The sequence below is a fragment of the Rhincodon typus genome, chromosome 14, assembly GCF_021869965.1.
Source record: "Rhincodon typus isolate 14 chromosome 14, sRhiTyp1.1, whole genome shotgun sequence".
In the NCBI taxonomy this organism is placed as follows: domain Eukaryota; kingdom Metazoa; phylum Chordata; class Chondrichthyes; order Orectolobiformes; family Rhincodontidae; genus Rhincodon; species Rhincodon typus.
The window spans coordinates 62,539,204-62,567,022 of record NC_063345.1 but is presented as its reverse complement, the minus strand read 5'-3'; the positions used below and the strand labels follow the sequence as shown (position 1 = coordinate 62,567,022).

Below are 27,819 nucleotides of genomic sequence, written 5' to 3'. Positions count from 1 at the left end.
TCTAGGCCCGAAACATCAGCCTTCCTGCTCCTCTGATGCTGCTTGGCCTGCTGTGTTCATCCAGCTCTACACCTTGTTATCTCTTGTGAGATTGGTGCTTTGTCTCAGTGCTGCTTTTTCCCCAGTGGTCTGCAGGATCTGTAATGTATAGATCTTTGAAAGTGTCGTTAGCCAAAGGTATTAAACATACAATCAGATGGGTGACGAAACAGTTGTTCAGCAATACAACAGGCCAAGGACTACAAAAGTATCCACGTGTCCTTGGCACCAAGCAGGAGTTGCTTGCTGAGTACAAATAGAATCAACAAACTATTAGACAAAGTCCAAACCCGGCTCATTCATCCTGGAAATAGGTCTCAGTTACTTTTGGCCTCTTGACTTCAACAATGCAGTGCTTGGTCATGCTCTCTTGGATGCCCTTCCCGATCAATATAATCATCAGGTGCCTCTTCTTTATGTTTTGTTCTGGTTACATTCACTTATCTGATGTGTCAAGGAGGCAGCTGAAGCACACAATATAATGGCTCTGATTACTGCTGTTTCCGTGATCCCTATGATCTTTCAGCCTCCAGCAATCCTCCACTCCCCAACCCCTCCCCCGCCCCATTTCTGTTGAGCCCTTTTTACGTGACTATCACTTTACCCCAGAGCCCATAACTGCGGAAATTCCCATGTGCCTATTTCTACATCAGCCTGAGAAAAGACCAGAGTTACTGGGACCTATCCAAACCTCCCATTCTGGAGAATCCCACTCCCTCCTTTTGACTGTGAGGTCCTACTGTATCATCTGAAATTGCTCCCTATAGCTGTCACCATTCCTCTGAAAATCCTGTAAAATGAAAACCACTCCCAGACTTCAGGTGCCTCCCTTTCCCCAGGACGCCGTGGACTGCCCCTTGACCATGACCAAGCAATATCTGTCTTTCATTCCATCTCCTCCACCAGAGCCCCCCACTGCAGAATTCAAATGCCTTGTAACTGTGCTGCCACCTAATGTTCCGTTCTCTTGATCCTGAACTCCCAACACCCCAACTGCAGCCAAATTCCACCTTTTAAGAGTTAACAGCCCTCCTTCGCAAAGTCAGCTTTAAATGGTGCTTACACCGCTCATGGAATTAGGCCCTGACTGATGCGTCCAGCACTGCCTGGCTGCAGAGATTGTCCAAATAAACAGGGAGCACAAAACTGGCTTGCTGACTGCAGAGAATAGACTGGTGTCAATAATAGAATTAGCTTTCATGTCATTACTCAGATGAGTGCAGTGAAAAGTTTACATGTCGCCACTTATGGTGCCATTATAGGTACAAAGGCACCTAGGTACAGATTCTTAAGTACTAATTCTTAGGGAACAAAAAAATAGAAAAGTGAAGAAATAAGAAGCCCAGTATTACAGATCATAGGAATACATTAGAAAAATAAAGAAATGAAATGATCAGAAAGACAATCCTTCTCATCCAGCCCACGCCAGCACCGAACCTCCAGACCGTGCTGGGCTTCACATCAAGGCTCTCGAGGCCGGAAGACCGCTCTGGAATTATCTGGAGGCCGGAGGTCCATGCTGAGGCCACACTGGGCCGAGAGACCACCACACCAGGCTGATGAGAGACCCCACATCAGGCCGAGAGACTGCCAGGCTGGGCCACCAAAAGACCACCATGCCAGGCTGGTGAGAGATAACTGCAACAGACCGTTGAGAGACTACCATGCCGGGCCAAGAGGACACCAGTCCAAACCGAGAGATCGCCACTCCAAGTCCACGCTGAGGCTGGGTGTCCGAGTCCGCGCTGAGGCTGGGAGTCCGAGTCCGCGCTGAGGCTGTGAGTCTGAGCCTGAGTCCGAGTGCACACTGAGTCCAGAAGTTCAGGACATCACTGAGAAGAAAGATGGAAAACACAAAAGGGAGAAAGAAGAGAAACAAAGGAAAGGAAATGGACAGAGCGGACGAGCTCTGACTGAGGAACCCTACTCCGGCCATCTTGAAAGCAATCAGTGTGTAGAGATTCATTTTGTTTAGCGATCTCCTCATCATTTTTAACCATTTTTAAGTGCTTTGCTACTTGGCAAAACTGAGTAATTTCTCACTTAAAAGGTGTTTGTCTTCGTTAGCTGTTTACTTGCAGAAATGCAGATATATGTTACAGTAATAAGGAGAGAAGGCATCCCTGAATTATTGGACTCATTATGCAATAAGGTTTTTGTTTCTTCATGCTGGCAGCAAATTTCATTCTGAGGAATGAAATAATTCTGTGTTTACTTGGGTTACACTCACAGAAAGGAACAGCTTGCCATTGCACAGTGTTTTGTCATGTAGAAAGGAAAAAATATACAATAAAGGAGCAAGAGTAGAGCAGCCAGCCCTTTGAATCTGTTCTGCCATTTGAAATGATCATGGCTGGTCATCCAACTCAGTATCCTGTCCCCACTTGCTCCCAATAGCCTTTGATGCCTGTATTGTTAAGAACTATATCTACCACTTTCTTGAAATTCTTCAATGTTTTGGCCTCAACAGTTTACTATGGGAGAGAATTCCACAGCCTTAACGCTCTCTGGTTGGAGAGATTTTTCCTCATCACTATCCTAAAAGGCCTGTCCCTTATCCTTAGACTGTAAACCCTGGTCTAGGCTCCCCAGTCACTGAGAACATCCTTCCTGCATCTGCCTTGTCTAAAACAGAAAACAACAAAAATGCTGGCGATCACAGCATCCATGGAGAAAAAGCAAGCTAGCGTTTCCAGTTTAGATGACTCTTCATCAGAGCTGACATGAACTGTGGAAGGGACAGCACTGATGCAATAGTTGGGTGTGGGGGAGTCCTGGGCGAGAAAGGGTGTTGATGATTTAGATTAGGTGATCAGAATGTGACAATGGCAGAAAAATGGTGTGTCAAACTGCCAGATTTGGGAAGAACAGACAATCCCACTGGGAAGTGGGGAGGGAGGGCATGGTGACAGAGAATTTAACAAGTAAAGCTAAAAGAAAGGGACGAATGAGAGTGGGTTCACAATTTGAAGGTGTCAAACTCAATATTAAGTCCAGAAACCTGTAAAGTGCCTAGTCTGAAGATGAGAAGACTCTCCCCAATTTGTGCTGTGATTTACTGGAGCACTACAGCATGCCGAGGACAGACATGTGGGCATGCGAGCAGGACACTGTGTTAAAATGACCGGCTATGGGAAGGTTGGGATCATGCTTGTGCATAGACTGGAGGTATTCAGACTCTACCCTGTCTAATCCTGTTAGAATTTTGTAGTATTCTATAAAATATTGTCTCATACTCTCCCTGCACATCAATCCCACCATCCCAGGAATATGTCTTGTCTGTCTTTCTGTCTATTTGCCTGTCTATCTATCTGTTTATCCATTCCTCTATCCATTGTTTATCTCTGTCTCACTATTTCTCTATTTATCTATCTCTCTGTCCATCTCTCTCTCTATCTCTCTTTCTATCACTATCTCTTTCTTTATATCTCTATCTATCTGAAATGTGCTAAAGCATCTCAAATAAGTTCACATTTTCCTCCATTCAACAAAGCAAATGCAGCATTTGATCGTATCATTACCTCTGTGGATAGTCTGATGGTAGAGTTGCAGGTAGACAGAATAGTGAAGAAGGTGTTTGGTATGTTTGCCTTTATTGCTTAGTACATTGAGTATAGGAGTTGGGAGGTCATGTTGTGGCTGTACAGGACATTGGTTAGGCCACTTTTGGAACACTCCCTACAATTCTCATCCCCCTGCTTTTGGAAGGATGGTGTAAAATTTGTAAGTGTTCAGAAAAGGTTTACAAGTTTGTTGCCAGGGTTGGAGTGATTGAGCATAAGAGAGATGCTGAATAGCCCTAGCCTATTTTCCCTGGAGCGTCAGAGGCTGAAAGGTGACCTTATAGAGGTTTACAAAACCATGAGGGGTGAATAGACAAGGTCTTTTCCCCAGGGTGGGGGAGTCTAAAACTAAAGGGCATAGGTTTAAGGTGAGAGAGGAAAGATTTCAAAGGGACCTATGGGCAACCTTTTCACCCACAGGATGGTGTGTATATGGAATAGGCTGCCAGAGGAAGTGGTGGAGGCTAGTTCAATTACAACATTTAAAAGGCATCTGGGTATATGAATAGGAAGGGTTTAGAGGGATATGGGCCAACTACTGGCAAATGGGACTAAATTTATTTAGGATATCTGGTCAGCATGGATGAGTTAGATTGAAGGGCCTGTTTCCATGCTGTACATCTCTATGACTCTTTTCTGCTCTTTGTATGTGGTTATTACAAGTGTATAGTTGATAGTTTTCTCAGTCCGCTACTTTTATCACGACAGTTCTCACAGAAAGTGTTCAGAATTTCTGAGAGAGGAAATTTTCACAAAACATATTTACAGCCTCACAGCAATGTAAACACTGGGAGGACCTCTTACTCCTGTGGCGAGTCCCACAGTGCTACCCCAGACCCTGTCAACTGACAATGGATGAGATGTTTATTCTGTACTGATAAATTTCAGGTATTAATTAATGGGAAAAGAAACAACTGATGGACTTATGCAGCAACATAGGATGCTCACTTAATCCAGACATGACCTTGAAACAAACATATCGTGTGGCTAAATTAGAAACAAATCCAAATAAACAAGCACTAAACATCAATGTCATTTTTTGAGCACAGTTATGCCCGATGATAGATCAAACTCACGCTAAGCCAGTTCCAAAGAAGAGTCTTTGAACTCGAAATGTTAACTTTGTTTCTCTCTTCACAGATATGCCCGGACCTGCTGAGTTTCTCCAGCAATTTCTATCCTTAAAAAGCATTGCAGCGGTTGAGAGGTTTGCTTTGTCAAAGTCATTACTTAACTATTACCATTGGTTGTACTTGTTCTTGGAAAACAAAGCTGAGAAATGACTGTTGAGTGATTTGAGCAGTTTAGAACTAATGTGATGTGCCATTTCTTCATCCACTGTTATAAAACAGGCATTAACTGTTTGATTTTAACATTCAGCTCCTTTATGGGAACTGGTTAACGACTCCGTTTTCCAATACAAGTAATTTGTAGATTGAGGTGATTTAAGATTGCATCTTAGCTCCCTTTGACATGGTTAATGACAGTCGTATATTAATGCAAAAACAAAATCTAAGTAACTTTTATGAAAAATAAAACCAGAAAATGAACATGATCGCATGTTCTGAGCTGATACTTGAGTACAGCCCTGAAAGAATGCCAGCATTCACAGAAGTTTAAAAAAAAGTCAAACACTTCTAAACATTATCAATGAACATCCCCTTTATTTTGCATTTCTTGCTATACATTTTTGCTCTTGAAGAATGATGTTAAGTATCAGAAGTTTTTGAACACCTTTTCTGTAGCCAGGATGTTGTGGAGTGGGCCTTTAATTCAGGGTAATCAGGCTTAGAGGCATTGTGCCACCAACTGAGTCATAAGACCTCCAGGCCATCCTGTGGTGCTATTCAAATAACAAGGAAGTTCTTGTCTTCTGTCAAACATCCTTCCATGGTGCCCAAGACTGACTAATAGATCTGCATTTTTGTAACACGTGGCAGTGACAGTTACACTGTTGATATCTAAAAATGCATAGTCATAACTTAGAGGCCTGACTGATTTGTCTCTGGCACTAATCATATGTCATTTTCATCTTCTCCAGCCAGTTATTCCAACAAGTCCTACCAGTAGCTCCACAACACCAACAAGCACCATTGGCATGTCATCAAAGTATGATAGTTCTACACTTCATGACGTCTTTATTCTATCTCCCCTTTCAGGAATCTACGGTCCCAGGTAGGTCTTAGAATGGGCAGCTCTGACTCTATCTTAAACACTGATCAATTATTACTCAACATTAAGGTCAGCTGAAAATACCAACTTTGAGACTTTTCAGCTCTCTGTTGTTGATAAGCATCTGATATCATTAAAAATGTCTTCCTTCCTGAGAGTTAAAATGCTAACCATCATGTTGTTTATGTGGTGTTCTGGTCTCTGAGTCCCTAGATTGCTTTGACCTTATACTTGCTTTCTTTTTGCTTTGAGGATTCAGACTTTGTAATGCACAAGGAACATGAGCTTTTTCTTCAAAGTGTAAAGCAGAATGCCATTTCATTCTGCAGTATGTTCTTCCAACAAAGTGACCATTTGAGAGCCATCAAACTGGCTTTAAAAGGTTTTGCAACTGCAAAATGTCAACATGCTTTGTAGCTCCAGTACTAATGGTTGTTTTTGGCGTTTTATTTCCCTGTCTTAGGGATGAGTTGGGGATATTGCCTTGTGACGACATTGGCAAGTATGGGATAGCCAAGTCTGGGATTAAAGGTTCCGAATCATCCAGCTACTACCTGGACCATGAAAGTGGAAAATATTACACATTAATGGAGGGAGAAGGCCTACCCATGAGCTCTGAATACGAAAGAGGGAGAGCAACTGGTATCCGGAGAAGGGAGAAAACATCTACTCATGGTTGGTATCTATTTTGCCTTTTCAAGTATTACATTTTTATCATAAGGATCTGTATTCATTCCAGTTAAAAATCACTGAGAATCCATCCTACCCTGTGGAGGTGGCACATAATGGTGAAGAATGTTAGAAGGTGCAAAGCAAAATAAAAAAAAAGAAAAATAGTATCAAAAATGCAATAGTACAGTCCACCTAACTTCTTGGTAATCAGTTTAACCTATAACTTCTGGCTAAGCAAGTGCAGGCCGCAAATTCCTTAAATTTCTGTGCTGAAGAGTATAGCTCTTGATAAAGACCAGGCAAAGGTTTGGAGAAAATTCCAACAGAAAAATTGGATGGGGCTTCATGTCAATTTTTGTGGAGAAAGAAATAGAGTCTAGACAATGCAGAGAAATAAACTTTGATGTTTTAAAAACTGTCACGAGGAAGTTGCGGAGGCCTTAGAGAATATAAAGGTGGATAAATATCCAGCACTTGATCTAATGTATTCCAGAATGTGGTGGGAAGTAAGGGACGAAATTACGAGACCCCTTGCAGATATATTTGCATCATCTATAATTACAGGTGAGGTACCTGATGACTGGAAGTTGGCTAAAGTTGTACCTTTGTTTAAGAAAGATCGTAAAGAGAAACTGAGGAACAAGAGACCCGTGAGTCTGACATCAGTTGTGGGTAAATTGTTGGAGGTGATTATTAAAAGACAGGATTTACGGACATTGAGAGAGGCAAAAATTGATTAGGGATAGTCAGCATTGTTTCGTGCAAGGAAAATCGTGTCTCACAAGCTTGATTGAGTTTTTTGAGGAAGTTGCCAAAAAGATTGATGATGGCAGAGCAGTAGACGTTGTTTACTTGGATTTTAGTAAAGCCTTTGACAAGGTTCTGCATGGTGGACTAATTAGAAAAGTTAGGTCACATAGGATTCAGGGCGAGCTTGCCAATTGGATACATAGTTGGCTTAATGGCAGGAGACAGAGAGTGGTGGTGGAGGGTTGTTTTTCAGACTGGAGGCCTGTAACCAGCCGTGTTTCACAGACAAGAGATAGTAGGAACTGCAGATGCTGGAGAATCTGAGATAACAAGATGTAGAGCTGGATGAACACAGCAGGCCAAGCAGCATCAGAGGAGCAGGAAAGCTGACGTTTCGTGCCTAGACCCTTCTTCAGAAATGGGGGAGGGGAAGGGGATTCTGAAATAAATAGGGAGAGAGGGGAGGTGGATAGAAGATGGATAGAGGAGAAGATAGGTGGAGAGGAGACAGACAGGTCAAAGAGGCGGGGATGGAGCCAGTAAAGGTGAGTGTAGGTGGGGAGTTAGGGAGGAGATAGGTCAGTCCAGGGAGGACGGACAGGTCAAGGAGGCGGGATGAGGTTAGTAGGTAGGGGATGGGGGTGGGCCTTGAGGTGGAAGGAGGGGATAGGTGGGAGGAAGGACAGGTTAGGGAGGCGGGGACAAGCTGGGCTGGTTTTGGGATGCGGTAGGGGGAGGGGAGATTTTGAAGCTTGACAGTGTTCCACAGGGATCGGTTCTGGATCCTCTTTTGTTTGTCATTTACGTAAATGATTTGGATGAGAATATAGAAGGCATGGTTAGTAAGTTTGCAGATGACACCAAAATTGATGGCATTGTAGACAGTGAAGAAGGTTTGCTAAAATTACAAAGGAATCTTGATCAAATGGATAAATAAGCTGAAAAATGGCAGATGGGAGTTCAAACTGGATAAATGCGAGGTATTGCATTTTGGTACAACAAGCAAGAGTAGGGCTTATACAATTAATGGGAGGGCCTTGGGTAGTCTTGTAGAACAGAGGGACCTAGGGGTGCAGGTACATAATTCTTTAAAGTTTGCGTCACATATAGACAGGATGGTTAAAAACGCGTTTGGCATGCTTGCCTTCATTGTTCAGTCCTTTGAGTATAGGAGTTGTACGGGACATTGGTGAGGCCTCTTCTGGAGTACTGTGTGCAGTTCTGGTCGCCCAGTTACAGGAAGGATATTATTAAGCTGGAAGGAGTTCAGAAGAGATTTACCAGGATGTTGCTAAGCATGGAAGGTTTGAGTTATAAAGAAAGGCTGAATAGGCTGGGACTTTTTTCACTGCAGTAAAGGGGGTTGAGAGGTGACCTGATAGAAGTTTATAAAATAATGAGAGATATAGATAGAGCTGATGGTCATTGTCTTTTTCCTAAAATGGGGAATTTCAAGACTAGGGGCCACTTTTTTTAAGGTAAGAGGAAAGAGATATAAAAAAGATATGAGGAGCAAATTTTTTTACACAGAGGGTAGTTCACGTGTGGAATGAACGACCTGATGAAGTGGTGTATGTGGGTACAATTACAATGTTTCAAAGACATTTGGATGGATATATGAGTAAGAAAAGTTTGGAGTGATTATGGGCCAGGAGCAGGCGGGTGGGACTAGTTTAGGTTAGGATTATGTTCGGCATGGACTGATTGGACCAAAGGGTCTGTTTCCGTGCTGTTTAACTATATGACTATATAAGACCCATAGGCGACCTTTCCAATCTGCCACGAATTGAAACCTTTACGTGGTTGACTAATGACGATGATGGGGCTCAATCCCTCGTTAGTGCAATTAGCCATTTTAGAATCCCTACAGTATGGAAAGAGCCTATTTGGCCCATCAAGTCTGCACTGACTCTTCAAACAGCATCCCACCCAGACACAGACCCCCACCCTATCCCTGTAACCTCACATTTGCCTATTGACACTACACCCTCCAATTGCCTCAAAGCTACCCCTCTGCCCTTACCCTGCGATGCCCACCCTGTGATCCTTGACTCACCTACTCATTGTTGCTGCCTTTCATGAGCCTGGGCCTGGAGGTCCCAAACTACTCTCAGATTAACCGGCAGCATCTGGCCTGGTGGGACTTCAGTGTTGAGGCTCATGATAAACTGAGAAGCTTGTCAGTCATCTCACGTGATCGATAGAAGCTTGATCAGGTACGATTCTCTCTGATGGGGTTAGGGGTTCAGTTGCTCATGAAGGTCTCTGTCATCATACCATGCATGATTCATTGTCCACATGACTTATGAACTGATGTACACAGATACAGATCTGTGTCTGTCCCATCTTCCGGGGTTTAATGCATGCTGAATGAGAACTCCATACATTCACTTCATTCTCTTCACTGTAATGAAGCGTGCAACCTGCTGGGAGAAGAAAAACCAACCAGCATTTAGCAACCATCCTTTGGCATTGTTAGTAAGTTTGCAGATGACACTAAAATTGGTGGTATAGTGCAGTGTAGAAGAAGGTTATCTCAGAGTACAAAGAGATCTTGATCAAATGGCTGAGGAATGGCAGTTGGAGTTTAATTTGGATAAATGTGAGGTATTGCATTTTGGGAAAGCAAACAAGGGCAAGACTTATACAATTAATGATAGGGTCCTGGGTGGTGCTGTAGAACACTCAGGGGTTCACTTACATAATTCCTTGAAATTTGCATCACAGGTAGACAAGGGGTTAAGAAGGCATTTAGCACACTTGCCTGCATTGCTCAGATCTTTGAGTATAGGAGTTGGCACATCATGTTGAAGTTGTATAGGACATTGGTGAGACCTCTTTTGCAGTACTGTTGTGCAGTTCTGGTCGCCATGTTATAGCTAGGATATTATTGAACTGGAGGTGGTTCAGAAAAAAATTATCAGGATGTTGTCAGGAATGGAGAGTTTGGGATACAAAAAGAGACTGGAAAGGCTGAAGCATCTTTCACTGGAGCATAGGAGGTTGAGGTTTATAAAATCATGAGGGGCATAGATAAGATGAATAACAAGGGTGGGGGAGTTCAAAACTCAGGAGCATATTTTTAAGGTGAGAGAAGAAAGATTTAAAAAGGACATGAGGGGCGACTTCTTCACACAGAGAGTCATTCGTGTGGAATGAACTGCCAGAGAAAGTGGTTGGATGTGGATGCAGTTACAATGTTTATAAGACATTTGGATAAGTTCATGAAGAGGAAAGGTTTGGAGGGGTATGGGCCTAGTTCAGGCAGGTGGAACTAGTTTAGTTTGGGAGCATGGTTGAGTGGACTGGTTGGACCGAAGGGTCTGTTTCCATGCTATATGGCTGTATGACTCTATGACTCGAAAACTCCCAAGCTGATCGAACAAGTTGCAGGAGGCCATAGTCTCCAAGATGCCATAATTGACAGGGATTTAAAGTTCCTTAATACTGTTCTCTCACATTACATCTCTAGAGTTAGTGGAGCTGTACTCAGGAATTCACTCAGCTTCATTTTGCAAGACTGCTCAGCGAACCTAGATGACCAGACAACATTTTCTATTTGTTGCAACTCCCCATGAAAAAATAAAGATTTTGATTTATATTGAGCCTTCTGATGTCCAAGAAGTGTCTCAAAATTTCACACAATTTTTAGAAGTGCAGTCATTGTGGTTAGGCAAATGACCCAGTTAATTTTTACACAGTATGATCCTGCAGATGGCGGAGATTTGGATGTGAGGTCAAACTGTAATATTTCCAAATTTGTTGATAAGACCAAATGGGTGGAAGGTAGTTTGTGAGGAGGATATAAGGAGATCTGAAGAGGACTTTGACAAGCAAAGGAATGTGCTAGAACATGGCATATAGAACATAATGTGAGTAAGTGTGAAGTTATTCAATATGGCAGAAAAAAGACAGAATGGTGAATTATTTCCTAAATGGAGAAAGGCTGAAAAGTGCAAATGTCTAAAGGGCTCTGTTCATGCGAGCATGCAGTTACAGCATGCAATCAGTAAAACAAACATTACATTGACATTCATTTCAAGATGATCTAAGTTCAAAAGTAAAGGTGCCTTGCTGTATTTGTACAGAGGCATGGTGAGACTTCACTTGGAGTATTGTATAAAATTTTGTTTTTTCTATCTAAGGAATGATATATGTGCCGTAGAGGGATTTCAATGAAGGTTTACTAGATTAATCTCTGTGATTAACAAAGAGAGATTGAGGAAACTGGGTCTGTGTTCCCTGGAGTTACACAGAATGACAGGTAGTCTCATTTAAACATGTGAAATTATTCCTGGGGTGACAGGGTGGTTGTAGGTGGACGTTTCGTCAGGGTGGAGTGTCTAGAACCAGGAGACATGATTTCAGTGCAAGAGGCAGGCCCTTTAAGACTGGGATGAAAAAGAAGTTCTTCATTCAGAGAAGGGCGAAAGTTTGGAATTCTCTACCAGAGGGATCTGTAGAAGGTCAGTCTTTGAATAGGATCAAGACAAAAATCATTAGGTTTCTGGAAAGAAATTACTTTGAGGGACATGAAGGTGTTGTGGGAAAGTGGCATTGAGGACATGATGAGCAGTGATCTAGAATGGTGGGGGCAGGCTCCATAAGCTGAATGGCCTGCTCCCGTTCAGATGAATGATGGATATCTCCACACAAAGTAGACGACTCTCCAAGATAGTGTGCAAGTTAGCAAGGGGAACCACGATGATTTACAACAAAAACAGGAGGCAGTCCAGCCCATCATCTCTGTGTTTGTTTTTGGAGAGTGAGTAGTGGGAGGAGTAGCGACAGCAGCTTGCGAAACAGCCGAAGAGAAAGCAGTGACAGCAGCTTCATAAAGTGTGAGAGAGTGGGGACAACAGCTTCATAAAGAATGGAGAGAGGGCAGGGACAGAAGCTTCTGAAACAGCATGATATGGAATCAGCACAGCAGTTTCATAAAGAGCGGAGTGAACCTGTGTAATGTAGTAGGGTGATAGTGGCGCTCGGGAAGATGAGTCAAAGATCTGTTTAAGCAATTACAGTTGGCTCGTTTAATAATAAATTCATCTGAAAGTGATTTTGTGAAAGCACGAGTAATGTACTTAGGCCATATTGTTATACAAGGACAAGTGTTGCCAAGGACAGAGAACACAATGACTGTGTGAGAATTCCCTATTCCAACAACAAAACGAGAATTCAAGGTTTTTAAGGATGTGTGTATTTTACCTGAAATTTGTACACAATTCCAGTGTGATTGGTGTACCTTTAACAAATTTGTTAAAGAAACATGCAGAAATGCTGTACTCACCAGAATGCCAAGCAGCCTTTGGGAAACTAATAAGTGGGCCAGTGTTGACCACCTTTGATTTTTCCGAATATTTCAAAATGGCATTTGATGATAGTGATGTGGGGTAGGTCGTCTCTTGTTACAGAATGAGGAGCCAGAAATAGAGAAGTCAAAGAGGTGCTTCTCCAGGATACTAAATCGGTATCAGAAGAAGCACTCTCCTGTAGGAAAAGAAAATTTGGGACTGTTGTTAGCCCTTCAGCACTTTGAAGTCTATATCCAACATGAAACAAGGAAATGCTAATTTACGCTGGTCATAATCCAATGGCCTTCTTTGAAAAGTTTTAAAATTGGAATGCTAATTGAATATAAAGATAATTCACTTGACTTGAAAGGGTATGTAATTGCCTTTGGATATAGGCATCAGCTTGTCACAAAAGCTGGAGAGAATAGTGAGCTATTTTTAGGTTGTAGTTATTTAACTTCATTGAGAGAGAGTTTTTTTGCCATCTGAAGCTTTCACACACACAGACACACACACACATAATCTCTCACTCCCACACACGCACACACTCACATTCACACACTCTCACACACACTGTCTCACACATTCACACACATACATACTCTCTCACACTCTCACTCACACACACACACACACACAGTCTCTTTCTCTCACACACACGTATACACACACACAAACAAACGCACGCACACACTCTCATACTTCTCTTGCCCAGCAGCCAATCTGAGATTGTTCTCATGTTGATGACGTCTGTCACAACAAATCAGCAATTTGTCATTGCATGGAGCTTAGTCTGCAAAAAAACACTTGTGCTGTGTCATCTTAGACCTCATCTTCCACTTCTTAATCAAAGCAACAGTGTAAACACAACTCACAATCAGTTCCAGTTATTTTTTAAATGTGCAACAACTCTTTCTGTAGTCCTTAGTTTCAAACAGCCCTTTTCCCATTTTGGTCCACAACCTCAATTTAAAAAAAAACTTTTAAAAATGTTGTGTTTTCAAAATCCTCCTCTTTGTTTTCAAATCACTCCATAGCCACCCCTTTCTACCACTGTAACTTTCTTCAGACTTATAACCCTCTGTGATGTCCATCATTCTCTAATTGTGGCCGCTTAAAAATCCTTGATTTTAATTACTCCTCCTCTGTTAGGTGTGCCTTCAGCTGCTTCGGCCCTGAAATTCCCTCCCCAGTCCTGTCTAGCTCGCTCCATCTCACTTTTTTCCTTCATAGTGCTCCTTAAAACTTCCCTCTTTCATCAAGCTTTTTGTTGTCTATTGTAATATGTCCTTATGTGGCTCAATGTCAAAACTTCACTTCAAATGCTCTTGTTTTATTCCATTAAAGGGACTATGTAAACATGAATTATTACACTTTTCACTTTACATGCTTGTTTGTTCCATGACTGAGATAAGACTTTAAATACAGATTTGTTTGATTTGAAATATTTGTTCAAAAGACTTCAGTCAAAAATGAATATATGGATAAAGTTGCAGACATTTTTGGAATGTTTTGTTTGCAGTCTACCTCACTGTGCCACACAAAAAGTTCTGGGCTTCCGTTTCTGCGTAAGCACCAAATCACAAATTTTTCCGTGGTTTCACTGAAAAAGAAATATCATAATTTTGAAATAATAAATCAGCCAATTTTTGATGCCGAAATCCAGTTTACATGTTTTACTGGTAATTGTTTGCTACTTCTTAATCATTGTATTGAATGAGAAATAACTTTTTGATACCATCCTTAAGAGAAATGTTTTATGCACATAGGCTGATTCCAGGAATGGCATGTCTGATGTATGAGGAGAGATTGACTAGTTTGGGATTGGTTTCACTGGAGTTTAGATGAATGAGGGGGGAACTCACAGAGACTTATAAAATTCTAACAGGATTAGACAGGGTGGATGCAGGGAGGATGTTCCCGATGGCAAGTGTATCCAGAACCAGGGGTCACAGGCTGAGGATTCGGGGTAGACCATTTCAGACGGAGGTGAGGAGACATTTTTCACCCAAAGAGTGGTGAGCATGTGGAATTCATTACCACAGGAAGTAGTTGATGCCAAAACATTGAATGTATTCAAGAGGCGACTAGATATAGAAGTTGGGGCAAATGGGATCAAAGGCTATTGGGAGAAAGCAGGATTAGGCTATTGAGTTGGGTGATCAGCCATGATCATGGTGAATGGCGGAGCAGGTTTGAAGGACTGAAGGGCCTCCTCCTGCTCCTATCTTCTATGTTTCTGTGTTGCATTTCCCAGTCTTCCGATTCAGAAATTCTCTTTAACGTAGCCTTTAATTTCAAGGCGTTACCAAAAAAGTGAAAGAATACATTTAAAAGACATAGGACAGCAGGGGAAAACTTATTTTAAAGGAAAGTGACTAAAAGTTTTTAAAATTGGTCAGGAAAATCAGAAATAACACCGGGAGGATCACGAAAAGCAGCACATTGTTGGCTGGGTCATGTTGAATTTTCACATGCTATTTGAGGAAGGATATTGGGTTGATGAAAAAGGCATAGATGTATTTACTAATAAGGGTTGGCGATCTCAATTGGCTGGATGGCTGCTTTGCAATGCAGAGTGATGCCAACAGTGTGAGTTCAATTACCACAGCAGCTGAGGTTAGCATGAAGGACTCTCCTTCTGAGCTGCTTCCCATGCCTCAGGTGTAGTGACCCTCAGGTTAAGCCATCACCGGTCACCTCTTTCTAATGAGAGAGCAGCTCTGTGGTCTGGTAGAACTATGGTGACTTTACCCTTTACTAATTACACTAGAAATCTTAGGGTTCAGTTATTTCGCCAGAGGTTGTTGAAATTGGGCCTGTTTTGACAAGGATGGACATGGCTAAAGAGGAGAGAAACTAGAATGTTTGAAAAGGGTGAGGAACTTTGGCAAGGCAACTTGGGAAATGTTATTTTTATTGATCCATGCATCAGTAAGTTCAAAAATGTAAAGCACAAAGGAAGAGCTGAATTTTGAATGTAAGGGGTTGTTGTGATATGTAATATCCATTTCAGAATGAAAATTGAAAAGACAGAGAACTAGCACAGTCACAGTGGGTGAAATATGATCTTCCTGTGGTGTAATATCTAATGATTCTGCCTATTGGAATAAATTTTTACTGTCATAAATTATTAAATTGCTAGGATTATTGTCTAGTCTTTTAACTTTGAAAAGAAAACACAGCCTCAACGTACTTTTGATTACAGAACATTTACTTCCAAAAAAAAATGTCGTATTAATATTTTCTGCATTACATTTTCTGATTCTGTTGGATGTAGAGCTGTCACATCCTGCTGTACCATCTCACAGAAACATGTGAGGGTACTGTGAAAAATATATATCTCCTCCCCCATTTTCTGAAAAATAAAACAAGTACACAAACAGCATGCATTTCTGTAGCACTATTGACAACCTCAGCGTGGCCCAGTGATTTGTGTTTTAAATAGAATTGCCATTGCTTCATGTATTAAGATGAGAGTTTATTCAAGACATTATTTTCTAATGTCAGCTTTGGGTAATTTCTCAACTGATTAACTGTCTTGAAGTTGGGTGGAGTATTTCAAGTTTGTAAAATGATAGAGGAAAGAGTATGTGATCCCTTTAAAAGATGATGTGTTTTGTTAAACATGGAGATTAAAAACAATGTATGCAGGCAGCAGCAGAAGCACAGAGAATTCTTAAAATTGAAACGTTGTATCAAAAGACTTTACTGTTCGCAGGAAAAGCAACATTTTTACCAAGACAACAGGTTTCTGAATTTAGCCAATTAATTTAAACCAGGTCCTAGATATCAAAACCCAATTAAATTTAAATGTGATAGTTTTGACAACCTGGGACCAATCCTGTTGTAAGAAATGAATAGGTCATCAAGGGTATAAGAGGGCATTTGAAATTCAGTGTGAGAGTCAACTCTAATCTGCCAAGAAAACAGCTCTCAGCTATAAAAGAAAGAATCACTGGCTCTCATAGAGTTCTCTAAGCTCTTAGAAAAACCATAATCTAAACTAAAGGTACAGCAGCGCTCTTAGCTAATATTCTTGATACAAGAATTTCAGCATAGTATAAAAGTATAGAATCCTGTAGTGCAGGAACAGGCCATTTGACCCATTGAGTATGCAGCAACCCTGCAAACCGTATCCCACCCAGACCTGCTGACCCACCTACCCTACACACTATGGGTAATTCAACGTAGAACATAGAACATTACAGCACAGTACAGGCCCTTCGGCCCTCTATGTTGCGCCGACCTGTGAAACCAATCTGAAGCCTACCTAACCTACACTATTCCATTATCATCCATATGTTTATCCAATGACCATTTAAATGCCCTTAAAGTTGGCGAGTCTACTACTTTTGCAGGCAGGGCATTCCATGCCGTTACTACTCTCTGAGTAAACAGAGTAAACATGGCCAATCCACCTAATCTGCAAATCTTTGGACTGTGGGAGGAAATGCCTATAGTCACAGGGAGAACATGCAAACCATGCAGATAGCCACCCAAGGCTGGATTTGAACTTAGGCCCTTGGTGCTGTGAGACACCAGAGCTAGCCACAATGCTACTGTGCCACCCATGTAGATAGCCTTCAAGAAAATAGATCCCCCTCACCTGGTTTCCATCATGCATTGGCTCAGATGCTCACTTGAGCCCCAAATTCCAAGGGAAAATCCCATCAACAAGATATCATTTTCTGTGCCATTAACTGTTACAGGATATGAAAGGATTCAATTCCCCTCTCACGGTGAATAGAAACATTTAATTCAAGTTACAACAAGTGATTATATACTTTCTTTTATTTGTTCATGGGCCAGCATGTATTGCCTATCTCTATGTGCCCAGAAGGCAGTTAAGAATCAGTCATATTGCTGTGGGTCTGGAGTCACTGTAGACCAATTTCCTTCCCGAAAGGACTTTATTGAATGATGATTTTTTTTCTTACGACAATCTACAGTAGTGGCAAAGTTGCCACGAGGCTAACATTTTATTACTTTTTTTTCGTAGGATTCAAACCCATGTCTCCTGACCCATGTCTCAAGCCTAGGGTCTTGGATTACTAGTCCAGTGACATTCCCAATACACCAACACCTTGCTGTAACTTATACTTAGCATCAGCTTTTTTTTTCAGTTTGTATATGACGGCTTCCAGCATGTCCTGAACTCATCCTGTTCTCTAGCTTGCATTTCTGTTTCCATTCAAACGTTAAATTAACATAAGTTGCTTTTGCTGATCTTCGTAAAATGCACCTCTCATGTCAAGGCCTATAAATTTATCTTTCATTTTCGAAGTTGATTCCCATCGTTTAACTTAATCTAAAGGTCATTGAAATTATTCCTAATTATTTCTCTTCATTCCTAAGGTACTCTTTGTTCCTTGCTTGATTAATTAGGTTGATTTCTGCTCTTGGCTCACTGATCATTAATTCTCAGTCATTAATTTCAAGCATTTTGTGTGACAGAATTCCACCCAAGTAACCTCATCTGAAGTTAAGTCATTTTATTTGATGGATTGTCATAGTTTCGTAATGAAATGCTCTTCTCAGTTTCCTATCCTTTCCAAATATTTTCAAAACTCTGAATATCATCACTTATCAAAGATATAGTATAGTTTAGGGAACCTAGTCGACATGAACAAGTTGGGCCAGAGGCCTGTTACCACGCTGTGTGACTCTATGCTTCTATACTGGCAGTGAGAACGCATATTGTGAGAACAGCAAAACAAAGAAAAAAAACACATTCGATCCCTCTTTGTTTACAAATAAATTGCACATCTTCCAACAATTCAATGGTTTAATTTCATTGTTACATTCTAACCTTGCTCTTTAACAAAAACAATTTGCACACATCTCACTGCAGTAGATTGTAATGATCTCTGAATTAGATGCTTGGGCTCAAACCTAGTAATTATTCCTAGGGTGCGTTGGTACTGTACCAATCATTCAGAGTCATTGCAGTATTTATGTTGGTTGTCTCTTGCATGTTTGAAACCTAAATTTTAGAGGCGAGCTGTGTATGCTCTCTGAGGCATACAGGGCCCAGAGCTGGCTCTCAATAGTTTGCAATGCAAATAATTACAGGACAGGGTGTGGAGAAACTCTACTTTCTAAACTGGGTTCACTGACCCCAAAGCATGCACTGAGTCGACTGAAAATCAGTTTCAATGCTACATTATTTACTCTGTGTGGTGTTTGCCAAAATGGTATGGGGCTACTCTCTCTATAGAGTGTTACTTTGGTTCACTCAAGGGCCAGTCAACTCCCAAATTTGTTACAGCCTTAGTCCAAACACAGGTGAAACAGCTGACCTCTAGAGTGAGAATGGCTGCCCTTGATGTCAAAGTGTTATCAAAGGGATTTAGCAAAACTAAAGTCAATGGAAATCAGGGTGAAAGCATTCTGCTGGTGGGAGTCATACTTAATGAAAAGAACAATAGTTGAGGTTTTTGGAGCTCAGTCACCTCATCTACAGGACATCTGTGCAGGAGTTCCTCAGGATAGTGGCCAAGACCCAACTGTCCTCAGCTGCTTCATCAATGATCTTCCCTCTGTCCTAAGGTCAGAAGCAGGGATGTTCCCCGGTGACTGCACAATGTTCAGCACCATTCGCGACTCCTCGGATACTGAAGCAATCCGTATCCAAATGTAGCAAGCTCTGGATATCATCCAGGTGTGGGCAAGTTACATTCGTGCCATTCAAATGCCAGGCAATGACCATCTCCAACAAGATAGAATGTAAACATTTCCCCTGACGTTCAGTGGCTATCAATGATGTGGAGATTGTCATTGACCAGAAATTAAATAACACTAACCATATAAATACTATGGCTACAAGAGCAAGTCAAAGTCTATGAATACTACAGTGAGTAACTCACCTCCTGATTCCCCAAAGCCTGCCCTTGATCTTCAAAGCACTAGTTAGGAGTGTGATGGAGTACTCCCCACTTGCCCCAATGGGGGCACCTGTAACACCATTCAAACAAACACCAAAGCCATGAAGGACAAGGCTTTGGAACACCTGGAACTCCCTCCCTAACAGCATTGTGGCTTTTCTACATTCCAAGGACTGCAACAGGTCAAGAAAGCAACTTACCACCACTTTCTCAAGGACAATGGGGATGAGCAATAAATGCTGGTTGAACCAGTGGCACTCATATGCCCATGAATTAATATTGAATAAGGTCCAGTTTGGTCACTGACTTACATTACCAGTGTAGATTGCGTAAAGCAGGACAGGTAACCTAATACAAGGCAATAGGTAGGTTAGATTTTCTCGTTCTGTGCACTGATATTTAGACAGCATTAAAACTACATAGGGTAGAAATGCACAGTCAACTGGCTGTTGCCACTGTTGAAAAGCAACTTGTGGGGTGATTCTCGGTTAATTTCACTGAATCAGAGAAGGTTATGAGAAAAATCAACAGAGATATTTTAAAGGGATGAAGGGCTTTGCTGGAATCAATAAAGAAGGACAATTTCCTCCTGCTGGGGAGACAATGACAAGTGAACATCAATGAAAATTCTTCCAACAAGAGTGAGAAGAGAGATGAAGGAAAATCTCTTTTTGCTCAAGTAAAGAAGTCTTTGCCATAGGGAACAATATAGACTATTGCATGTTCAAGGGCAAAGAAGGTAGAATCTTCAGGGGATAAGATTAAATGGACACAGTATGGAATTGGGTCGAGAGCTCTCTCTGAGCACTTGCACATACACAATGTGATGAATGGCCACTTTCTGCACTGTAAACTTTTGTAGATTTGTTTATATCATAGAGCAGTGATGGTAAACCTGATGAAAAAGCATCTTTCTAGTCACCACTACTCCCTGCTAAGTTCTTTGTATGATATGGTTTGAATGTCAGCCAATTATTCATTCATAGGCAATGTCTTGTCATTGTTACTGCTGTGACTGGTGCCTAAGGCAATGAAGGGGCTAATGTTCATTTTATGTTGACCAAACCATTCTACTGGTTAGACAACAGTCTATGGATGGAGATGAGGAGTCATAATCTTGCTTTCAGAGATAGTAAACATATCTATATCAGCTCCCTACAGTGCTAGGAATTATGCCTAACCAATGTAGTTGTATTTAATGCTATTGTCTAATAAACCTTCTTGCTATCTAAGAAAAGTGCCCCTGTGTAGATAAACTGTGGTAGTGTGTCCTCTACCAGTACTCAGTAGACAGACTGAAGAAAAAGGAGGATTCATTATAGTGAACTATCTCAATCAACCTTTACCCAGTACTACATAGTGGTAGAGTTGGGAAATGCTACACATTACCAGGAGTGGTCATCTGGGAAAATACAATATGGTTGCAGTGATGTGGATCTAACTTCCTCTAAAAAGGAGAGAAAATGTGGAAGACGCAGAAGAAAACAAAAAAATTTGAAGCAAGTGTATTTACCACTTTAAGAGCATGACTACTTGAGGAAGACAAGGACAGTAAATCAACAGCTGAAACACAATCAACAGGGAGAGATCGCAACAAACAGGCAAACTGAGCCCTCTAAAGGTAAAACTTGATTCAGAAGCTGGTAAGAAATGCTGGGGCAAGTGTGTGAACCGGGAGAAGGATGTGCAGGGAGCAAGAGAAGGCTCCAGGCAGTAAAGTTAGACATCTCTACAGATAAAAGAAATAACGTTACAAAAAACCACAAACACCAGCTAGGGAACAAGGGAATGTTCTGTTCTTTCAAAACGAGCATTGCCACTAATGACATTAGGAGCCAAGCAGAGCAGAACACTGGAAAGGCCAGAAAAAATGATTTAGACCAAAACTTTAGAATAGGGAAAGCTTCAGAATTTCTTTAAGTTGAAAACAAGTAAATTTAAAGTAATCCAGTCAACGAGTCTAGCAGAAGAATAAAAGTCAGGAGAAATTAAAGATTTAAGGTAATTGGAACTCTACCAATTCAGCCACAATTTTGGTAGAAAGACAAATCGAAGGCCAGAGAACTTTATTTAAAAGTTTTAGATGTGAAAAATAGCAAAACATTGATTTTGCTTGTGCAGATGGAAGAAAACTCATTTTTACTACAAAAGGTAGGAAATTCTAGAAGAAGCTGGTAGCCACTATTTTGAAAGTTAAAGAATGATGGGGAAACCCTGACAAAATGCAGGAAAACCTAGTAAGCAGTTCAGAGATACAGTATTACAAAGAAACAGATTTACTACATGTGAAAGCAGCAAATTACTACAGAATAGCTTGTAATATGTTACCTAAAGCTTTGATAAAAGATTCAATGCAGTATTACAGAAGTAGAGGAAAAAGTTTGCAAATAAAGGAATTATTGCATCATTTCTAGAGTTCAGGGTTTATCAGGCTCAACAGTCATTCAATTTAAAACACCATTGATGAATACAAGAATACAAGTTTACAGAATGGTAGATATAGAGCAACATTGAAAGAAGACAGATTTAAAATATGCTTTCAGTAATAAAATTAGTTAGATCATTGAGCATAAACGGATGAAGACATGCTATTTCATCGCAAATTCAAGGTCGCAAAAGGACCATACAGGACACAATACTGGACTTCATGAAGGCATCAGTTATTAAGATACAGCAATACCAAAAAATTAAACACTAAGCCTGAAGCAGAGTGGTGTGGTGGCTCAGTGGTTAGCATCGCTGCCTCACAGTGCTCAGGATCTGGGTTCGATTCTAGCCTGGGGTGACTGTCTGTGTGGAGTTTGCACGTTCTCCCTGTGTCTGTGTGGGTTTATTCAGGGTGCTCTGGTTTCCTCCACAGCCCAAAGATGTGTAAGTTAGGTGGATTGACCATGCTATATTGTGCATAGTGTCCAGGGATGTGCAGGCTAGGTGGGTTAGCCACAGGAAATGCAAGGTTATAGGGTAGGCGGTGGGATGCTCTTTGGAGGGTTGGTGTGGACTCAGTGGACCAAATGGCCTGTTTGCTCACTGTAGGGAGTCTATGGTCTGTATTCAAATGATGTTGTTAACAGATAGAGCATCAAAGAAAGTACTGACATTTTTTGAAGATGGCCAAAAACATTTTGGTAATGACTTCAACTTAAGAACAAATAAAATCTTGAATGAACAAAACTTAACAGAAGACTTCAGTTCCTAGAAGAATCCATAGTCAATTTCATTAATGCTCTCTACAGATTAGAGGAAATCAGCATCAGTATTTGTGTTGGAATTCTTGATGAAACTTTGTCAGCTTTCTTACTGGACCAAAGAAGATTTAACTTTGGACAAAATTATTTACATTATGCTGGAAGAAGAAACCAGAAAGACTCCTCAACAGATCTTGAAAAGAGATTAACTAGAGAGGACAACAAAGCCGATTAATGATATGTAGTATTGACATTTTAGAGAGGCATATGAAAGCCTGCACATGTTGCATATCAAGAACTCACAGACAAACAATGGCAAACCATTTCTAAGGAATGCTGCATTTGTAAAACTACAAGTTTGCAAAACACTTCCAGAAGTTGTGCAGACGTAAGACACAGTTTCATAAGAGCAGAAGTACCGGTGGTCACATACACAAAGGGGTCTACACTGTAGAATGCTCACCATATGTAGAAAAAATTGGTGTAATTGATAAGATCCGAATTGGAGAAGATTTCCAAGACATTCTTAAGGAAACTAGTTAATCCAGATGTGTCAGAAGAGACAGAACCTGTCTCTGCTAATGAACATCTGTTGATTTTGTGCGAGAGGAAGCAGTGTTGTCATATCAACCAGGTAACATGGCTGAAGCGGCAGAAGGAACACCCTATCAAGATAAAACAACATAGTGTGGGTAGAATAACTGTCAGAAACTTAGGCCTGCTACAAGTTGCACTGCATTGTAGCACACATATGAAAGGTAGAAATGTGTATACTGTTCACAATCAAACAACATCACTTTTGAGCCTGCATGTATGTTTTGACTTCAACTTTCCTCGGAGGGTCAGAGGAGATTGACACCCTCCCAGAGAACAACAGCCCATGAACAACCTGTACTGACTGTTATGAGTTGAATCACCTCCCTTTGCACTGTAACTTTTTTGACACTTCTGGATTAACTAGTCCCCTGAGGAATAGGAAACTTCTCAAATGTTATCAGTAGCAGGTATCTGTTCTAATGGTGGTGATTCTGAGATTTGACCAACCAGTCAAAGGGCAGCCAGTAGAAGACACTATTGGGTTTCTCAGTCTCATGGCAGAACTCAAGTGAAAACATTTATGTTGGAATGAAGAGCTGTTCAACATTGTCAACACAGAGGAAATCACAGACTGCACAGAGCCAGTGGAGATGTTCAATCCTCTGTCTTCTAAAGCAGAACAGTCAATGCTACTGACAGAGTTAGTTCTGAGTGAGCCGTAATCTTTCAGCATGAGACTTGAGTTTGAAAAGATTTATTTCATCTGTCAAACAATTGATCTCGCAATGTGACTAAAGACATTCACTGTAAACACCAAAGAAATTGCATAAAACTCCATGGAAGCCAGACCAATATCCATAGATCTAGGACATGGTCAGCTTGGTCTAACCATCTAACATTCTGCAAAAAGAGAGTCTATCTCTTCCTATTAGTACAATGTTGCTTGGTCCAGAAATCCAGTATATAAAAGGGAAGAAAGCATTTGTTCTAACAGAGGAGCTGTCTTCTATGATGGACATTCACGAAGTCACAGGTTTTCGAGATTCTCTCATGGGACAACTGCCTGACTAACCATGAAGGGGTTCTTCTGAAAAGTGGATTCAGAAGATTCTGAGTCCTTCAGGTCAGGTACTGAACCAGCACAAAGTTCTGCAAGGAATGATGTTCTCCATGAAGGATATCTGAGAAATAAAATATCTTCCAGCAGAGAAATGATCCCCAGATTTGGAACAAATTTCTTGAACAAAAGACCTTCCCAGCATCCTGCCAAGTCCAATGAGAGCTTGTTCTGGCTAAATTGTGAAATGTCCAGACCTCCTGCAGTTGTAAAGTTAGAGACATGAAGGGAGAAGGGTAGTGATAAATGTAGCTTAGATATATAGATGCCTGTATAATGGTTAACTACGGGGAGAAAACTTTTTCAGAGGAAAACTTGCGTAAGGTAATTGTTCTGAATAGGTTAATGTTCATGTTACATTGACTGCAACCATTCTGTTGGTGTTGGTGGAGACAAGGAGTTCTACTCTAGCCTGTTGAGGGAGCAGATATATCTATACCAATTCCCAACAGTCCTCATCATTTTGTCCGACCTAATGTAGTAGTACTTATTGCTAGCATGTAATAAACCTTCTTGCCATGCAAGACCAGTGCCTCTTCAGTAGGTACTCTCTGGTGGTGTATCTGTTACCACTAATGACTAGGTAGGCCTAAGGCAAAATGAAGACAAAGGAGGTTTGGTGACAGCAGACCACCTCAAATAACCCTTTACCCAGGACCACATATTAGTAGAGGGGAAAATAGAACAAGGTATCAGGTGTGGTCATCTGGGAAAATACCACAGTGTCATGTTATTCATCAGAGCTGAGAGAAACGGTAACTCAGTCCTAGCAATAAAAATCAGTCACAGACCAGTGATATGATTCTGCTTAGCCATTCTAACATCAAAGCAACAGAACTGCAAGTCAGATGATGAAATTGCTGGAGTACTTAGTGTTGTGACCGCTCTTGTTGAAATAATTTTGCTGGAAAGTAAGATTTTAGGCAAGAAAAATAACGAGGCTCATGTACCTGATATATATCTGTTTATTTGTCCTAGATTTGAGAGCATGATAAATCTCACTTGGAAGGTATGTTGAACAACACAGTTCCCATCTCTGAATTAAAATGAACAAAAGCTGCACCTAAACTAAACCTGAACTGTCTCATTGCATACAAGTACAGCTTTCTGCTCCCTATATTGTGAACTGTAGTCTTTGATCTTACCTGTTTGATTCAGAAGCTCTCTGTAAGGACTCTTTTTGGGTGTTCCCCATTTTCATAAACCTCTGAAACTGTTATCAGCCCCACTGAAAAGCATCATCCTTCTCGAGTCACTCCAACATTTCACAACTGCTCAAAAAAGGTTCAGAATAGCAGCAACCCAGGTCCCAAAGCCCACATCAGAGTGTTGACTGTGAGCAGGACCAAATGCCTATTTACAAAGCCTCTTCAAATCATTCCTTTTCCAACTATGGAGGGAAAATTAGCACTCAAAGGACTTCTATCATGTTTCATCAAAATCCGTAGTGGGATCATCTCTGTCCCAATCATGTCTTCTACTGGCTGCCCTTTGAATGGTTGGTCAAATCTCAGAATCACCACCATTAGAACAGATACCTGCAACTGATAACCTTTGAGATGTTTCCTATTCCTCAGGGGACTAGTTAATCCAGATATGTCAAAAGAGTTACAGTACAGGCATACATACCTTTTCCTAGATTTAACAAGAGTAGTAGCCAAGAGATAAATCACCATTACTTATTTCAAATCTGTTTCAGGCAATAGTAATTCTACCATGGGAAATTTTTCAGTAATGTGAAGCATAGCTCTGTATCTTGCACATTGAAAATTGGTGTTCTCTAGAATTGTATCAAATATTCAACACACGTCAGGCCACTCAGCCCAACTAGTCTGTGCTGGTGTTTATAATCCAAGCTTATCTTTCCTTCAGCAATTAGTGCAAGCTGTGACTTGAGATTTGATAAGCCAGAGACCATTTGTAAGTCAGCCACCCTATGCCTCTTGCAAACTCTTGCCTCAAACAAAGACTATGGAACTGCCAAGTCCAATTTCCTTCCGCCTATATGTTTTCTTTTTCCTATTTGTGTTTGTTTTCTGTCTATCTGTGTGTAAGGGGTGGGTGGGGTTTATCAGGAGTTAGGAGCATTAATTTGTAGAGTTTACTTAATTTATTTATTCACCTGTAGCTAGAATCTAACTACCTGTAACAATTAATGATTCTTGTTAAGTGCAGAATGTGGTGACGGGCCACATTGCTGCTTGGTTAAGGTCATTAAGTGGTCCTGAATTGAACACTTAAAAGCCTCATTTAGCAGCAGAGAAAGATGGTTAACATTTCCTTTCTAGAACTTAATTCTGGTGGAGATGTGAAGGCAGCAGAGTTTATATACTCCCCCACTCCACCTAGTTAAGTACTCTCTCCACCTGCAAGCTCACCATCTCCAGGAACAGAAGATTTTGCCTGTGAGCTCTGTTCCTCTGTGTTGCCTGACCTGCTGAGTAATTTCAGTTCACAGTTGTTCAATATCCTAACCTCCAGTTCAGATTGTCATTGAGATTTCATCACTCCTCTTCAACTCAGCCTTCAGGGGTTTTTGTTAAGCCATTTGTTTCTGCTTGTGGCATGTTCTGTTGTTGTACAGAGCCCGTCAGTTGAGTATTTTCGTTTATTCAAGATTATCTTTTCTCCCAAGTACGGCTCATGACCTTCCTGTGTCTTGACTTATTCAACCATTTCCCTAAAATTGTCTCTTGTTGCATACTTGTCCATAGTTTGATTTTTAAAGCTTGGTCATCTCTTTTTGATTATTTTGAGCTTCATGTTATTTTTCTATGTGTTTACTTTCCCAGGGTCGACTTTTTCCTTCTTTTCAAATGTTTTTAATTCCGTTAACTTTCACCAGCCACATGCAATCTGTGCCACATTGCTCCCACGTACACAATTTCAACATATTATCCTATTGAATCCAGTTTGCAATATTTTTCTCTTGTTTGAACACATTGACTTCCCTCTTACAAGAGCTTCTCTCAGTCGCTCTGAGCCTTTTGTAAAATTATTGTCCACTTTGGGTCATTTTAATGATTTTCTGTTCCATTTTTGCTATTGCAAAATTGACTGATTAAGACTTCTTCAGGATCTCCTCTATTTGTACCTTAATTCTCCATTTGTCCATTGCTCACTGTGTAACCGTGTTTATTATAAAATTGTAGAATTTCCCAGAAAGCTCAGTAAGCCTTTTCATTTATGCAAACACTCTAAAAGAGCCATCTACTCACTGTCTAATTTTCTCCTCTTTATTCTTTCATGGGATGTGGGCATCGCTGACCAGGCAATTTGTTACATATTTTCCCTTGAACTGATAGGGCATTGCAAGGGCACTGCAGTGGACAGTTAAGAAATTAAGAGTTGACCACATTTCTGTGGGTCTGTCACATTTCGGCCAGATTGTGTAAGAACAGCAGACTAATTTCTCTGAAGGATTTTATTAAGCCAGATGGGTTTTACGACATTCAGTAATAGTTTCTTAGTCACTATCACAGAGACTGGCTTTATTTTCCTAATACCATTGTGGGATTTGAACCCATGCCTCTACAGCATAAGCTTGGGCTTCTAGTTTCTATTATTACTGTGGAATTGTCTCCCTTTTCCATTTCCCTG

At 40.9% G+C, this 27,819-nt stretch overlaps 1 protein-coding gene across 1 annotated transcript in view; it reads left to right on the top strand.

Annotated features, from left to right (window-relative positions):
- The window catches only part of si:ch211-26b3.4 (connector enhancer of kinase suppressor of ras 2), a 525,409-nt gene that overhangs the window by 323,359 nt on the left and 174,231 nt on the right, over positions 1–27,819 (top strand). The window contains exons 10-11 of the mRNA XM_048604947.1: positions 5,644–5,777; positions 6,238–6,449. Of these exons, the coding sequence (XP_048460904.1) occupies positions 5,644–5,777; positions 6,238–6,449 (346 nt within the window). The remainder of the gene's footprint in view (positions 1–5,643; positions 5,778–6,237; positions 6,450–27,819) is intronic.